The sequence below is a fragment of the Ascaphus truei genome, chromosome 6, assembly GCF_040206685.1.
Source record: "Ascaphus truei isolate aAscTru1 chromosome 6, aAscTru1.hap1, whole genome shotgun sequence".
NCBI lineage: Eukaryota > Metazoa > Chordata > Amphibia > Anura > Ascaphidae > Ascaphus > Ascaphus truei.
In genome coordinates, this window is record NC_134488.1 from 66,834,513 (window position 1) to 66,852,596 (window position 18,084).

General features: G+C 50.1%; 1 protein-coding gene across 1 annotated transcript in view; it reads right to left on the reverse strand.

The window, feature by feature from the left end:
• Window positions 1-1,403: 1,403 nt before the first annotated feature.
• Window positions 1,404-18,084, reverse strand: part of FAM229A (family with sequence similarity 229 member A) — a 31,541-nt gene continuing 14,860 nt past the window's right edge. The window contains exons 2-3 of the mRNA XM_075606613.1: window positions 6,873-7,016; window positions 1,404-1,660 (exon numbers count right to left, since the gene is read on the reverse strand). Coding sequence (XP_075462728.1) covers window positions 1,558-1,660; window positions 6,873-6,997 — 228 coding nt within the window. The 5' untranslated portion in view covers window positions 6,998-7,016 and the 3' untranslated portion in view covers window positions 1,404-1,557. The remainder of the gene's footprint in view (window positions 1,661-6,872; window positions 7,017-18,084) is intronic.

Below are 18,084 nucleotides of genomic sequence, written 5' to 3' on the forward strand. Positions count from 1 at the left end.
CCCCATAACGGAAATCTGGTGCTGTTTTTTGTGGCTCTGTTTTTGCCGTTGGGAGACTCTCACACACAAACCCCATTCTCTCCGTCTCCCAACACCAAGTCCGGGTCAGTTTGAGAAACGGTGGCACTTTCTTACATTGTATTTTTTTAGATTTGTTTTCACTATATGTATTGGGACAAGAGTTCGCAAACGTTTCTGCTTGCGGCCCCCTGTCTGCTCTCCCCCCCCCTGCTCGCACCCCCCCCTTTTACCGGCTCCGTGGCATGGTGGCATCATATGATGTCACAATGTCATGTGACATCGCGTTGCCATGGCAATGCATTGCCATGTGACCCCGCGGCGTCATGGCGAGAGGCGGCTGAGACCAGGAAAGAGAGACTTACAGAGGCCTCGCGCCTCCCCCGGCATTTCATTTCAATGCTTTGGGGAAGAGCGCGGGTCCTCTGTAAATGCCGCGCTCCCCCCAATAAATCTCAAGTATTAGGATACTTCTGTTTTTTGTTTAACCAGTTTTAACTGCACTTGTAGCTCACCCATAGCACATATTGTGCGCCTATATTTTAACGCCTTGGGCATCGCACACACATATCCCCCATCCCTTGCGGTTTGCTTTATTATTGTTATTTTCCCCTTCTCTCTATGCAGTGGAAGAAATAAAACAGACTGTAACATTGGCAGTGCAGGAGCTGCTGGCAGGGTCTATCTAACCTTTACATGGTGGCAGACCTCACATGTTTTGGGCAAAGGATTGAACTAAACGACCCATATTTATGAGAAGAAAAAACCATGTAGTAATGAACTAAATAATGTGTCATATTTGATGTGCCACTGGGACTTCTGTGTTTATTTTCTTACCCTGGATCATATACAGAAAGTTATAAGTAGGAGAGGAAGGCTCCCTGCATAACACTCTAACAGCAAGGTAACTGCATGATAACTGTGACCAATGTCTTATTCTCTAATCAAACTCTCCCGGCTGCAGAGCTGGGAGAGAGGGGGGGGGGAAATCACCACATTTTTCAATAATAATAATAATAGTTTTTCCCCCTTGTATAACACCGACAATGTACGCAGCGCTGTACATAGCATGTTTGCAGGCATCAGTCCCTGCCCAGGTGAAGCCTGAGGCACAGGGAGATGAAGTGACTTGCCCAAGGTCACAAGGAGCTGACACCGGGAATTGAACCAGGTTCCCCTGCTTCAAAGTCAGTGTTGTTGTTTCTTGGACTCAGCGCCTTTACTCACTGAGACGCTCCTTCAATGATTTGTCTTTCAGTTATCAATCTGTGGCAGCTTTTTGCAGCTACAAATATTGCACCCAAGTTCCCGCTAAGTGCCCCCCCCACCCCAAGTGCCCCCCTCCCCCCTCCCAGCCCTCACACTGCACAGAAGGAAGATTCCCACAATGCCTGGAATAGAAAACATTTGAAGATGTCCATTTATTAGAATGTACAAAGCGTCCTCTCGCTGGCCGTTCTGCGTGTTCTCCCGGTCCCTCGGTGGCCCCTCATGTTCCCAGCGCCTCCCCGCCTCCCCCCCTCCCCCCCGCCTTCACTCTCAGGTGGTCCGCACCCTGCGGTTTCCCCCCATGGCGAGGTATACGTCAATGGGGACGTGGGGCAAGGTCAGGCAGTGACACCCCGGGCATCGCCTCAGCAACCTGCAGAGCGAGGGAGAAGACGGGTTAATAGTGGGATGCTACATACACAATCTAATATATATGGGCTTATTTCTTGGACACCTTCCTTTTAACCCCGTCTCTGCAAGAGGAGCCTGCAACGCACTGCTCTGCATGTTATACTGTCCTGCATGTTATTATACCCCTCTGTATGTTATTACACTCTGTATGTGATCATATTGCTCTACATGTTATATTGCTCTGCAATTAGTTGCTGGCCACCTGGTACTAAACGAGCTAATTAATATCCATATTTGTACAACACAGAAAACTAATGAAAGGGATTTATACAAACGTCCCCCTCCCTCGCCCCTGCCTTTAGAGTTGGGAAGGGCTCTGGTGGTGAGGAGCAGCAGAGATAAGGAGGTGTTAATGTGCCATCAGTGACACAGACACAGTGTCTGCAAAGAGCAGACCAAACAATTTAACAGGATCATGGAGTGAAAAAAGGGGCCTTTTTGCATCTCAAGTGTCCCAGCACCTGGGACCTCAGACGTGTTAGTTTGGGGAAGGGCAGAATGTTTCTGGGGCACCTTTTGGGACAAGGTAACTCAATTAACGTCACACTGATTGGATGAGAGCAGGGACGGGGCAGACAGCATATGTCACTCATTGTGCAAGAAGAGAACAGCAACATCAAGAGAATAACATCTGATCCAGTTGTATCTGCGTAACACCTTAGGCCGCGCTTATAGTGACGGCGACGCGATGTCGCCCGAAAACAAATGCATTGTAGCCGCCGCGTGCGCTTATAGTATGCGCGACGGCGACAAAGCGACGTGGCGACGCGATTTTCTGAAGCCGGGAATAATTTGATTTTTCAGGGGCTGTCGCCTCATGTGACAGCCCCTGAACCAATCAATACCCGGGTCGCCCGCGATGCCGCCGCAAAGCGAAATACAACTTTCGCTAGCGGCGACGGGTGGCGTTGCGTCGCCGTCGCGGGCACTATAGGCGCGGCCTTATTCTGTGCCAGGGAGTGCGATTTCTTTTACATCAAAATGGGCAGGACTTTTAAAAGTCATAAACGGCCAATATATTAACAGGCCACAGATTCCCCAATCCTGTATGAGTTTGTATCCAGGGTTAGGAAAGAAAGCTTATGTATGTATACATGGGGGCTGGAAATAGGGGGGTGGGGGTTATACATTTTTACATTGTGGTAATGTATGTATGTTACTGATTTCGTATGTACAGCACCCCACACACAAAGTAATTCCTGCCCTCCTGTCTTTATGGATAGTTAGCAGCAGTGTGGCTATATGTAGTTTACAATTTTTCTTTTGTCCTATTTTAATACAAAAGACATTTAAAAAATGCAAGATGCACACTGGATAAATACGCCGTCAGCAAACAGAGATTTGGGGGCCTATTCACTAAACTTCGATAAGTGCCTTAACGCTTGTTAAGTGCACTTTTCAAGCGATATTGCCGGTGTAGCTATTCACAAAGCTTCTATAACATGGCAATATAGCTTGAAAAACTGCTTTTTACTATGCGTTAAGACTCTTGCTATAAGAAGCCGTGCATTTATTTTTTACCAGTAACTGCTATTCACAAAGCTTCCAGATGCAGATCGCTGGTTAAACACTCACATTTTTTTATCATCACCCAAAGGGTGGCGAGATCGGAATCGTGATTTGCATATGACGGAGTTTATTTTATTTTTACTGCATAGGATTGAAGCTTGAGGTCCCTGACGCTGAACTGCATTCATTTCAGCTCCGAAAATCCCCGGATTCAATCCTAGGTAATAAAAATAAAATTACAGCCCAGCTTCATTACCTTAGTTGCTAACCCCTAAGGTAATGAAGGGGTTAAATAGCAGGAACTGCCTTGTTGGTGGTAGAGGGAGTGGGTGAAGGGGGTAGTTGCCCCAGGGTGGGTGGTTAGGCCTCACGGAAGGTGTTAGCCTCTTCATTGCCTTAGTGGTAGTAACCGCTAAGGTAATGAAGGGGTTAACTCCTACTGCAACCCTCCCGGGAGGCCTAACCACCCACCCTCGGGCAACTGCAAGTTTCACCCACCTCCTCTACCAACAACAAGCGGGGTAAATCTATTTAACCCATTCATTACCTTAGCGGTTAGCCACTAAGGTAATTAAGGTGTGTTTTCATTTTAATAACATAGGATTGAAGCAGGGTGTCTCTGGAGCTGAACCTCATTAGTTTCAAGTCTGGGGACCCCCTGCGTCCTGAAGTACAGACCTCCGTAGGGGGTGCGGGTATTTCCTGCAAGTGTAAATCGCCTGCGTCACGTGACCGGGACATTTAAATTTGCAGGAGATACCGGCACCCCCTACGGAGGCCTGAACCTCGGGAAGCAGGGGGTCCCTGGACCTGGAATGAAGGCGGTTAAGCTCCAGAGACCCCCGGCTTCAATCCTATGTTATTAAAATGAAACCTGCGCGATCGCTTGTAAGAGCTGCGCAGGGAGATGCAGCTGTCTTTGTGCAGCTCTTACAGACTGCAGGAGCCAAATCGAATGTTAACTTCATTGAGCTTGTGCGGCATGGCATGTTATTATTAGCAAATGGGTAAAACAATAGCGATTTGTCTTAGTGACTACCATTTGTACACAAAATGCATAGCGTTCAGTAGGAACATGCCAACCCCATCGATGTTGCAATTAACTTATCGAAGTTTAGTGAATAGGCCCCTTGGTATTTTCATTGCAAAATAGAGACAGTAAAAAAACAGCATCAGATGTAATTAAAAATCCTATTTAAAAGCGCAGTTATTGTGAATGTTGTTGTGATAATCCTAGCACTATTTTTTTTTTTTTTTTTAACACAGGCTCATGTCCCGGTTTCACAGCCAGGTGAGTTGGATATAAAAAAAAATCCCCATGCATCATTTATGGGGATACAGTACATGTAAACTGAATAAGGGTCTAAAGTAAAATAAAGCCCCATCCTCCCCCGGTCTTGCCTCAGTCTCAGCCTGTCCTAAGAAAAATATTGGTTGGTAAAGATCTATTTAAAACTACAAAAAACATGCCCTAATATTTAGATATCTTCAGCTGAAGAACTTTGTTACAAATAAGGGCAAATCTAATAAGATCAAACCACTTGAATGGCTCTAGATAGAAGCTAGAAGCACTGCATCTGCCTGAAGAATAGACCGAGCAAAAGTAAGGTACAGTACAAGTGAAACCTTTAATAGCTAGTGGTTAAAAAGGCTCAGGAACACAAACGGCCATTTTTCATGGCAAAACTCTGCCTAAAGAGGGGACCTTTGTGGTCTTGGAAGCTTGCACTCTTTTTAACCACTAGTTAGCTATTGAAGGGCCCACTTCTTTGAACGGCGATGTTATTCTGCTTTTGGCAGGAAGGGCCTGACGTCCATGTTGTATTACACATTGGCACCCTCTCTCATTGCGGATTGAAATGATAGGTAAATGCTTAATTGGGCAAAGGATCTTAGACAGCCCCTCCCAATGGAAGATTTAGAGACAATCTGGCATCTAATGTAATCCTTCTCTATGTCTCCTGGTCTAAGAAAAGTCATACTACCTGATTTATAGGTGACGTTTCCCCTCTCTACTGGAGAGAGCGCGGGCAACTGGGCTGCCCTATTACACATCTGGTGGAATTGCCCCAAAATGTCCTCACTCTGCATTAAGGCTGTAATTTAGCCACTAAGGCAGTGGTTTCTAACCTTTTTTTGGTTAAGGAACCCTATGTAAAATTCTAAGGAACCCCAACCCTCTCTAATAGCGCGTCAGAGATCAGATGCATTGTAAGGAACCCCAACCCTCTCTAATAGCGAGTCTGAGATCAGATACATTGTAAGGAACCCCAACCCTCTCTAATACTGCGTCTGAGATCAGATGCATTGTAAGGAACCCCAACCCTCTAATAGCGCGTCTGAGATCAGATGCATTGTAAGGAACCCCAACCCTCTAATAGCGCGTCTGAGATCAGATGCATTGTAAGGAACCCCAACCCTCTCTAATAGTGTGTCTGAGATCAGATGCATTGTAAATCTTTCTGTATTTGGTACAATTTTCAAATGACCTAGACAATTTCAGGGAACCCTTTAGGGATGCCCAGGGAACCCAGGGGTTACTAGGAACCTCTGTTCAAAAACACTGCTCTAAGGTATTACAGAGTCCCAACATAACACTGCTAGGTTTGCCTATTGCGGGCCTTTGCAAATCTGAATACAGCCTCCTATATCCAATCAGACTGGCTACCAGACACGTTACTGCGGCCTCCTGGGAGCGTCTAGAAGATCCTCCGTCAGATCAATTGTACAATCTGGATTGTCATGACCATGGACATGCAAACTCATTATCTCAAAGGCTCTATCTGTACATTCTTCAGAATATGGGGGCTATTGTCTATACAGCAACATTGTACAAAACGTGTATTGTCTCAGTAGGATAGGTTTTCGACTATTGAGTGAAGTCTCGTTATACATTCTGCATACTCAGCATGTCATACACCCCTCTCCTCCCCTATCACCTGTAGCAATGCTCTGTGAGCTCCCTTTATGTGCCTCTCCCCCTTTAAACATGTTACCTGTATCACACTGGATTACATTTGATATGTCAGTATATTGTATTACTTTTCCATTTGCTTTTGTTTATATGTGAAAAGAAAGAGTTGAAAAAAACCACCTATAATTTGGTAGAACATTAAACACAAAGCAGTCTGTCACCTCCGGCTCCTTTCACAAGTAGTCACCGAATAAACCAGGGACTCAGACGGGAGGGGACAGGCTGCCCGGATATGCAGCTCAGTAATGTGTCACTTCTCAGAGACTTAGAGGTGATCTCATTAACCCCTTCACTAGTATCCCTCTGTATATTAGATTGGAAGCCCTGTGGGCTAGGAATACATTGATTTATTTACCTGCATTGCTCTATAAGAGTGTGAGCTCTGTGGGATAGGGTTCTTTGCTAATGGATAGATTTCTACCTGTTTTCTACCTCTATCCGTCTGTATATTAGAGTGTGAGCTCTGCGGGACAGGGTTCTTTTCTAATGGATACATTTCTCCCTGTATTATACCTCTATCCCTCAGTATATTAGAGTGTAAGCTCTGCAGGACAAGGTTCCTTTCTAATGGATACATTTGTCCCTGTAGTGTCCCTGTACCCTGTGTTAGTTGTTGCAGTGTGTTACGCAATGGTAAGTTTTTTACAGTATAATGGTATGTGCTGGTTATGAAGCCCAAGGCCCCCTGTACCTGACTGGGGGAGTCCCAGGCATGGCAGGCTCAGGGTTTTCCTGCGCAGTGGACAGGCTGGGGGAGTCTCCCGCTTCGATGGGGAATCTGCGAGTAGCCGGACTATCCAACTCCTGGAAACTCATATCTGATCCCCAGCGCTATCTGGGGAAACACATAACTCAATAATAACACCTGCAGCATATAATGATATCAAGTATCTCTATACATTAATATTGTACACACTGTACTGTATAATGATGATGAGTATCTGTATACCGTGATAATGAACATGCTGCGCTGTATAATGATGCAGAGTATCTGCACACACTGATAATGAACATGCTGCGCTGTATAATGATGCAGAGTATCTGCACACACTGATAATGAACATGCTGCGCTGTATAATGATGCAGAGTATCTGCACACACTGATAATGAACATGCTGCGCTGTATAATGATGCAGAGTATCTGCACACACTGATAATGAACACGCTGCGCTGTATAATGATACTATCAATGTCATTATATTCTCTGAGTGAATGTTGAGGTGTTCAGTGACTCACAAGTTCATAAAATAGAGGGAACAACCCACAACATAGTGCAGCTGTGTGGTATACAGCGGGTCAGACAGGATGTGACTAATACTATTCACACTTGGTGAGTATATAGTACACAATAGAAATACCAATCAGTGATCCTAATGAAAACGCTGGAAGATTGTTACAAATAGAAAGATGGAGCAGAACAACACAATGGTGTCAGTCTGTTTGCTAGAGACACACTGGGGGTATATTGCGTATGTGTGAGGTCACTTTCCCAGTAACACTCCAGTTGATGTAAAAAAAATATGGAAATACTTTGGAATTGGGTTTTCGAGCTTGGTTAGATTCTGTATAGATGCAGCCAGCATTACTGCAGCCCGTGGCGCGCTGAAGCATTCACACTGCGCCAGCGGGAGAAGCGGCCATTGTTTTGAATCACCCGTGCATAAGGGGACGGGGCTATCCTGCCATTTCCCCCGCGGGATGCAATAACGTTGGCTATATCTAATTGTACATTGGGTGGAGGTCTGTTAGCCCTATTAAGCGTAAGCTTATCCACCCGTATTTAATCAGCAGGTCTAAGCACACACCGGTAATAACCGTGGTCATTGAGCGATTTCTTTCCCCGGGTAAAGGTGGAAATAGACACTCGCTGCCGCCGTATTCTTAGAAAGTATGTGTGTTTCTTGCGCAAAATTATTATCACTTTGTCCCCCTTGTTTAGGGCGCTCCTGTTTTTTTTAACCAGCTTTTATTGCACCGTAGCTCACACACAGCACATATAGCTGCAGATCCACAAAACGGTACTAAGCTTTAGCAAACCTTTACCGCCACTGATATGAATGGGAGCTGAGGCGTGCTAAAGCTTAGCACACTTTTGTGTTTAGGGTCCATAGTGCATCTAAATGTTAACCCCATAGACACTGCACACAGCACACATCCCATGCTATTGACTATATCAGAGGGGCGCAAGATTTTTTTTTGGGGGGGGGAGGGGGCACGGTGGTTACAGACGCCCTGCGCTCTTCCCCAAAACGTTTAAATTAAATGCTGGGGAGTGAGCGCAAGCCCTCTGTAACTCGCTTACCTGGTCTCCGGCAGCTTCTGGCGATGCGTCGTCATGGCAACGCCACATGACGCCAGAGAACAGGTAAGAGGGGGGGGGGGAGAGCAGACAGGGGGGCGCACCCCTGTACACTATGTCATTGTTTTGTTTCATTTTTTCTCCATGTAGTGGAGGAAATTCAAAAGACTCAGGTTTTCAGGATATCCCTGCTTCAGCACAGGTGGCTCAGTCATAATGTCTGAGCCACTGATTGAGCCACTTGTGCTGAAGCAGGGATATCCCTATTGCCTGACCTGTTGGTGGCCATTGAGGACTGAGCTTGGTCACCCCTGGCCTATACCTTGTCATGGTTGCAGCTTAACATGTTTTGGCGAAAGGATTGAACTAAATGAGCCATACTTATCAGAAAGACATATACACGGGAATGCAGTCACTTGGCACATTGGATGGGTATTGGGGCTTCTTGGTTTACTGTGGTATATTTGAGGTGATTTTCCCAGTAGCACTGCAGTTCACACTATTGAATATAGAGATATATAATACTGTGGGACTGGGTTTTTAGGTTAGCTAACATTGCGTATTTCTAAGTGTGTATCTAAACACTGATAATGAACACTTTGCGCTGTATAATGATACTGAGTATTGCTGTATACTTCCTGCCCCTCATAATGAACGTGCTGTGCTGTATATTAATGTTGAATGTCTCTTTACATTGATAATGAACACCCTGCATTGTATAATGATGATGAGTACTGTATATATACATTGATGATAAACATGCCATGCTATATAATGATACTTTGTGTTTCTATACACTGAAAGTAAAAATGCTGCACTGCATAGTGGTGAGTTTCTATCTATACACTGGTAAAAAAAAACATGCTGCTCTGTATTGTGATGCTGAGTGTCTATACACTGATAATAAATATGCAACACTGTATAATTATATTGAGTATCTCTGTACACTGATAATAAATTTCCCTAGCCAATTCCAGTCTGGGTTTCGTCCCAAACACTCCACCGTAACTACCCTGCTAAAAGTTTGCAATGAAATCCAGTGTGGAATGGAACGGGGACAACTCACTGGTGCAGTACTCCTAGATTTTGCAAAGGCTTTTGACACAGTTGATCATGTTATCCTGCTTAACAAACTCCAGAGCTCTGGAATAGGGAAACATGCTTTAAACTGATTTCAGTCCTACCTATCAGGAAGATCCCAACATGTGTCCATCTCAGGCTCTAACTCCAACCCCCTGGATATCACCTGTGGTGTCCCGCAAGGCTCTGTTCTGGGGCCCCTACTCTTCTCAGTGTTCATTAATGATCTTCCCACAGCTTGTAAGGAAGCCTCAATACACATGTATGTAGATGACACAATCCTATATGCACACAGCCATAGCCTCTCTGACCTTCAACACATACTTCAGTCTGACTTTTTGAGACTCGAAAACTGGATTTCCCAAAACAAACTGTTTTTAAACACTGACAAGACTGTAACAATGGTATTTGGGACCAAGACTAAATTTGTAAAGATTCCAGTGACTGAGCTCCTGATTAGAACCAACGCTAACACCACCCTAACACCCGTCACTAGTTTTAAATACCTGGGCTTATGGTTTGACTCCCATTTAACATTCGGGATGCACATTGATACCCTGACAACCAAGACCTATGCCAAACTAGGGGTACTTTACAGGAACAAATCCTCCCTAAGTCTCCTGGTCAGAAAGCATATTGCACAGCAGATGCTAATGCCAATTATTGACTATGGAGACATAGTATATGGCTCGGCTCCTCAAACCCACCTTAGCAAACTTGACACCCTCTACAATTGAATTTGTCGTTTTGTTCTGAAATGCTCAAAGAACTAGATTGGTCATCACTAGAGTCTAGGTGCAAAGTTCACCTTTCCTGTCTCACCCTTAAATACTTTCTGGGCAAGCTACCCAGCTACCTGAACAAGCTCCTCACCCCTACCTCATGCAGCACTTATCACCTGAGATCAGACTCCAAAAGACTATTCATGGTCCCAAGGCTCAACAAAGTGTCCGGACGTTCCTCCTTCTCCTTCCGTGCACCCCAAAACTGGAACAACCTACCAGAGACTCTCACATCCAGCACCAGTTTAAGTTCTTTCAAATCTAAGGCTGTCTCACATTTTAACCTGGTCTGTAACTGTTTCATACGCTCATAATATATATTTTCTTTAACTGTGCACGCAATGTCTCTGTATATAATGTATACCTTGTTCATTTATGTAACTGTACTTGTAACCATGTATTATTTGTTTTACTCTGTGCCCAGGACATACTTGAAAACGAGAGGTAACTCTCAATGTATTACTTCCTGGTAAAATATTTTATAAATAAATAAATAAAATAAACACTGCTCTGTATAATGGTGCTGAATATCTGTAAGCACTTCAAGTCCTGGACAATGAAGCCTCTGCTCTGTATAATTATGATGAGTATCTCTATACACCAAGTCTTTTATATTAATAATAAGCACTCTACTTGTATAATGATGCTGAGTATTCCACCCCTGGTAATTAAAGCCCCCCCAAAAGGAAAGACATGAGGACCCCCCAAAAGAAAACCCAAACTAGTATAGGGATCCTCAGCCCTCTCTAATTTTAACCTATTTCCCCATAGACCTCCTATTTGGAGACCTGTTGATTGCATTGTCATACTCCCTGTGTATTGTGACCCCAAATAATCCCTTCTCTGTTCCCATTTACTGGCTACTTTTGGGGTCACCCTGTGGGATTCTGTACCTCTGATCCCCCGAGAGTACTCCCCGGGGGTCCCAGGGATGAGGCCACCTGCAGAGTCCGCTCCTCCAACCGGCGCTCAGTGTCAGCGCAGAGAATACTAAAGCCCGGACACCCGCACAGGGTATCCGGGTTCAGGCATTGTGACCCGCGGCAACGAGGTCACAGAGGGGGTGACACCGTGTAATGTCACCTCTTTACAGCACCCACAGTGTAATTAATGTCACCACCTACTATATCAACCTGTGCTCTCTCCCAACCAAATCTCACCCTGTGCTCTGTCCCAACCAAATCTCACCCTGTGCTCTGTCCCAACCAAATCTCACCCTGTGCTCTGTCCCAACCAAATCTCACCCTGTGCTCTGTCCCAACCAAATCTCACCCTGTGCTCTGTCCCAACCAAATCTCACCCTGTGCTCTGTCCCAACCAAATCTCACCCTGTGCTCTGTCCCAACCAAATCTCACCCTGTGCTCTGTCCCAACCAAATCTCACCCTGTGCTCTGTCCCAACCAAATCTCACCCTGTGCTCTGCCCCCACCAAATCTCACCCTGTGCTCTGTCCCCACCAAATCTCACCCTGTGCTCTGTCCCAACCAAATCTCACCCTGTGCTCTGTCCCAACCAAATCTCACCCTGTGCTCTGTCCCAACCAAATCTCACCCTGTGCTCTGCCCCCACCAAATCTCACCCTGTGCTCTATCCCCACCAAATCTCACCCTGTGCTCTGTCCCAACCAAATCTCACCCTGTGCTCTGTCCCAGCCAAATCTCACCCTGTGCTCTCTCCCAACCAAATCTCACCCTGTGCTCTGTCCTAACCAAATCTCACCCTGTGCTCTGTCCCCACCAAATCTCACCCTGTGCTCTGTCCCCACCAAATCTCACCCTGTGCTCTATCCCCACCAAATCTCACCCTGTGCTGTCCCAACCAAATCTCACCCTGTGCTCTGTCCCCGCCAAATGTCACCCTGTGCTCTGCCCCAACCAAATGTCACCCTGTGCTCTCTCCCAGCCAAATCTCACCCTGTGCTCTGTCCCAACCAAATGTCACCCTGTGCTCTCTCCCAGCCAAATCTCACCCTGTGCTCTCTCCCAGCCAAATCTCACCCTGTGCTCTGTCCCCGCCAAATCTCACCCTGTGCTCTGTCCCCGCCAAATCTCACCCTGTGCTCTGTCCCCACCAAATCTCACCCTGTGCTCTCTCCCAACCAAATCTCACCCTGTGCTCTCTCCCAGCCAAATCTCACCCTGTGCTCTGCCCCCACCAAATCTCACCCTGTGCTCTGTCCCAACCAAATCTCACCCTGTGCTCTGCCCCCACCAAATCTCACCCTGTGCTCTGCCCCCACCAAATCTCACCCTGTGCTCTGTCCCAACCAAATCTCACCCTGTGCTGTCCCCGCCAAATCTCACCCTGTGCTCTGTCCCCGCCAAATCTCACCCTGTGCTCTGTCCCAACCAAATCTCACCCTGTGCTCTCTCCCGGCCAAATCTCACCCTGTGCTCTGTCCCAACCAAATCTCACCCTGTGCTCTGTCCCTGCCAAATCTCACCCTGTGCTCTGCCCCCACCAAATCTCACCCTGTGCTCTCTCCCAACCAAATCTCACCCTGTGCTCTGTCCCAACCAAATCTCACCCTGTGCTCTCTCCCAACCACATCTCACCCTGTGCTCTGTCCCAACCAAATCTCACCCTGTGCTCTGTCCCAACCAAATCTCACCGTGTGCTCTGTCCCAACCAAATCTCACCCTGTGCTCTGTCCCAACCAAATCTCACCCTGTGCTCTGTCCCAACCAAATCTCACCCTGTGCTCTGTCCCAACCAAATCTCACCCTGTGCTCTGTCCCAACCAAATCTCACCCTGTGCTCTGTCCCAACCAAATCTCACCCTGTGCTCTGTCCCAACCAAATCTCACCCTGTGCTCTGTCCCCACCAAATCTCACCCTGTGCTCTCTCCCAGCCAAATCTCACCCTGTGCTCTGTCCCCACCAAATCTCACCCTGTGCTCCTTCCTAGCCAAATCTCACCCTGTGCTCTGCCCCCACCAAATCTCACCCTGTGCTCTGTCCCAACCAAATCTCACCCTGTGCTCTGTCCCAACCAAATCTCACCCTGTGCTCTGTCCCAACCAAATCTCACCCTGTGCTCTGTCCCAACCAAATCTCACCCTGTGCTCTGTCCCAACCAAATCTCACCCTGTGCTCTGTCCCAACCAAATCTCACCCTGTGCTCTGTCCCAACCAAATCTCACCCTGTGCTCTGTCCCAACCAAATCTCACCCTGTGCTCTGTCCCAACCAAATCTCACCCTGTGCTCTGTCCCAACCAAATCTCACCCTGTGCTCTGCCCCCACCAAATCTCACCCTGTGCTCTGCCCCCACCAAATCTCACCCTGTGCTCTGTCCCAACCAAATCTCACCCTGTGCTCTCTCCCAACCAAATCTCACCCTGTGCTCTCTCCCAACCAAATCTCACCCTGTGCTCTCTCCCAACCAAATCTCACCCTGTGCTCTGTCCCAACCAAATCTCACCCTGTGCTCTGTCCCAACCAAATCTCACCCTGTGCTCTGTCCCCACCAAATCTCACCCTGTGCTCTCTCCCAGCCAAATCTCACCCTGTGCTCTGCCCCCACCAAATCTCACCCTGTGCTCCTTCCTAGCCAAATCTCACCCTGTGCTCTGTCCCCACCAAATCTCACCCTGTGCTCCTTCCTAGCCAAATCTCACCCTGTGCTCTGCCCCCACCAAATCTCACCCTGTGCTCTGTCCCAACCAAATCTCACCCTGTGCTCTGTCCCAACCAAATCTCACCCTGTGCTCTGTCCCAACCAAATCTCACCCTGTGCTCTGTCCCCACCAAATCTCACCCTGTGCTCTGTCCCCACCAAATCTCACCCTGTGCTCTGTCCCAACCAAATCTCACCCTGTGCTCTGTCCCAACCAAATCTCACCCTGTGCTCTGTCCCAACCAAATCTCACCCTGTGCTCTGTCCCAACCAAATCTCACCTTGTGCTCTGTCCCAACCAAATCTCACCCTGTGCTCTCTCCCAGCCAAATCTCACCCTGTGCTCTCTCCCAGCCAAATCTCACCATGTGCTCTGTCCCAACCAAATCTCACCCTGTGCTCTGCCCCCACCAAATCTCACCCTGTGCTCTCTCCCAACCAAATCTCACCCTGTGCTCTGTCCCAACCAAATGTCACCCTGTGCTCTCTCCCAACCAAATCTCACCCTGTGCTCTGCCCCCACCAAATCTCACCCTGTGCTCTCTCCCAACCAAATCTCACCCTGTGCTCTGCCCCCACCAAATCTCACCCTGTGCTCTGCCCCCACCAAATCTCACCCTGTGCTCTGCCCCCACCAAATCTCACCCTGTGCTCTGCCCCCACCAAATCTCACCCTGTGCTCTGCCCCCACCAAATCTCACCCTGTGCTCTGCCCCCACCAAATCTCACCTTGTGCTCTGTCCCCACCAAATCTCACCCTGTGCTCTCTCCCAACCAAATCTCACCCTGTGCTCTGTCCCAACCAAATCTCACCCTGTGCTGCCCCCACCAATCTCACCCTGTGCTCTGCCCCCACCAAATCTCACCCTGTGCTCTGTCCCCACCAAATCTCACCCTGTGCTCTGTCCCCACCAAATCTCACCCTGTGCTCTGTCCCCGCCAAATCTCACCCTGTGCTCTGCCCCCACCAAATCTCACCCTGTGCTCTGTCCCCACCAAATCTCACCCTGTGCTCTGCCCCCACCAAATCTCACCCTGTGCTCTGCCCCCACCAAATCTCACCCTGTGCTGTCCCCACCAAATCTCACCCTTTGCTGTCCCCACCAAATCTCACCCTGTGCTGTCCCCACCAAATCTCACCCTGTGCTGTCCCCACCAAATCTCACCCTGTGCTCTGTCCCCACCAAATCTCACCCTGTGCTCTGTCCCAACCAAATCTCACCCTGTGCTCTCTCCCAACCAAATCTCACCCTGTGCTCTGTCCCAACCAAATCTCACCCTGTGCTCTGTCCCAACCAAATCTCACCCTGTGCTCTGTCCCCACCAAATCTCACCCTGTGCTCTGTCCCCACCAAATCTCACCCTGTGCTCTGCCCCCACCAAATCTCACCCAGTGCTGTCCCCACCAAATCTCACCCTGTGCTCTGCCCCCACCAAATCTCACCCTGTGCTGTCCCCACCAAATCTCACCCTGTGCTGTCCCCACCAAATCTCACCCTGTGCTCTGTCGCCTACTATGACCCCTGTGTTCTGTAGTATCATCTCTAAATGGCATAGTAATGTTAACCCTAATGTAGTGTCACACGCACAGACACTGAAGCTGTCACCTCATAATACACTTCCGGTGTAATGTAACGCTGCAGCTCAAGCAATATCCTACATGTGTATTTTTATAATAAACTAGCTGATATACCCAGCGTTGCCCTGTCTCCCCCTCTGTCTCTGCTCCCCTCCCCAGCTCCATTCCCCCCCCCCCAACATTCCCAACTCCGTTCCCCCCTCGTCAAGCTCCGTTCCCTCCCCCCTTCACAGCGCCACACATCAATCCCCCCTGCACCTCACATCACTCTCACCCTGAAACCCACATCACTCTCCCCCCTGCACCACACATCACTCTCCCCTCTCTGCACCTCACATCACTGTCCCCCCCTGTACCCCACATCACCCTCCCCCCCCGCACCCCACATCACTCTCCCCCCTGCACCCCACATCACTCTCCCCCCTGCACCCCACATCACTCTCCCCCCTGCACCCCACATCACTCTCCCCCTGAACCCCACATCACTCTCCCCCCTGCACCACACATCACTCTCCCCTCTCTGCACCTCATACCACTGTCCCCCCCTGTACCCCACATCACCCTCCCCCTGCACCCCACATCACTCTCCCCCCTGCACCCCACATCACTCTCCCCCCTGCACCCCACATCACTCTCCCCCCTGCACCCCACATCACTCTCCCCCCCTGCACCCCACATCACTCCCCCCCTGCACCCCACATCACTCTCCCACCTGCACCCCACATCACTCTCCCACCTGCACCCCACATCACTCTCCCACCTGCACCCCACATCACTCTCTCCCCCTGCACCCCACATCACTCTCTCCCCCTGCACCCCACATCACTCTCCCCCCTGCACCCCACATCACTCTCCCCCCTGCACGCCTCATCACTCTCCCCCCCTGCACCCCACATCACTCTCCCCCCTGCACCCCACATCACTCTCCCCCCTGCACCCCACATCACTCTCCCCCCCTGCACCCCACATCACTCCCCCCCTGCACCCCACATCACTCTCCCACCTGCACCCCACATCACTCTCTCCCCCTGCACCCCACATCACTCTCTCCCCCTGCACCCCACATCACTCTCCCCCCTGCACCCCACATCACTCCCCCCCTGCACCCCCCTTCACTCTCCCCCCTGCACCCCCCTTCACTCTCCCCCCTGCACCACATCACTCTCCCCCTGCACCCCACATCACTCTCCCCCCTGCACCCCACATCACTCTCCCCCCTGCATCCCACATCACTCTCCCCCTGCACTCCACATCACTCTCCCCCCCTGCACCCCACATCACTCTCCCCCTGCACCCCACATCACTCTCCCCCCTGCACCCCACATCACTCTCCCCCTGCACCCCACATCACTCTCCCCCCCTGCACCCCACATCACTCTCCCCCCCCTGCACCCCACATCACACTCCCCCTGCACCCCACATCACTCTCCCCCCTGCACCGCACATCACTCTTCTCCCCCTGCACCCCACATCACTCTCCCCCCTGCACCTCACATCACTCTCCCCCCTGCACTCCACATCACTCTCCCCCCTGCACTCCACATCACTCTCCCCCCCTGCACCCCACATCACTCTCCCCCCTGCACCCCACATCACTCTCCCCCCTGCACCCCACATCACTCTCCCCCCCTGCACCCCACATCACTCTCCCCCCCCTGCACCCCACATCACACTCCCCCTGCACCCCACATCACTCTCCCCCCTGCACCGCACATCACTCTTCTCCCCCTGCACCCCACATCACTCTCCCCCCTGCACCTCACATCACTCTCGCCCCTGCACCCCACATCACTCTCCCCCTCGGCACCTCACATCACTCTCGCCCCTGCACCCCACATCACTCTCCCCCTCGGCACCTCACATCACTCTCGCCCCTGCACCCCACATCACTCTCCCCCCCTGCACCCCACATCACTCTCCCCCCTGCACCCCACATCACTCTCCCCCCTGCACCCCACATCACTCTCCCCCCCTGCACCCCACATCACTCCCCCCCTGCACCCCACATCACTCTCCCACCTGCACCCCACATCACTCTCTCCCCCTGCACCCCACATCACTCTCTCCCCCTGCACCCCACATCACTCTCCCCCCCTGCACCCCACATCACTCCCCCCCTGCACCCCCCTTCACTCTCCCCCCTGCACCCCCCTTCACTCTCCCCCCTGCACCACATCACTCTCCCCCTGCACCCCACATCACTCTCCCCCCTGCACCCCACATCACTCTCCCCCCTGCATCCCACATCACTCTCCCCCTGCACTCCACATCACTCTCCCCCCCTGCACCCCACATCACTCTCCCCCTGCACCCCACATCACTCTCCCCCCTGCACCCAACATCACTCTCCCCCTGCACCCCACATCACTCTCCCCCCCTGCACCCCACATCACTCTCCCCCCCTGCACCCCACATCACACTCCCCCTGCACCCCACATCACTCTCCCCCCTGCACCGCACATCACTCTTCTCCCCCTGCACCCCACATCACTCTCCCCCCTGCACCTCACATCACTCTCCCCCCTGCACTCCACATCACTCTCC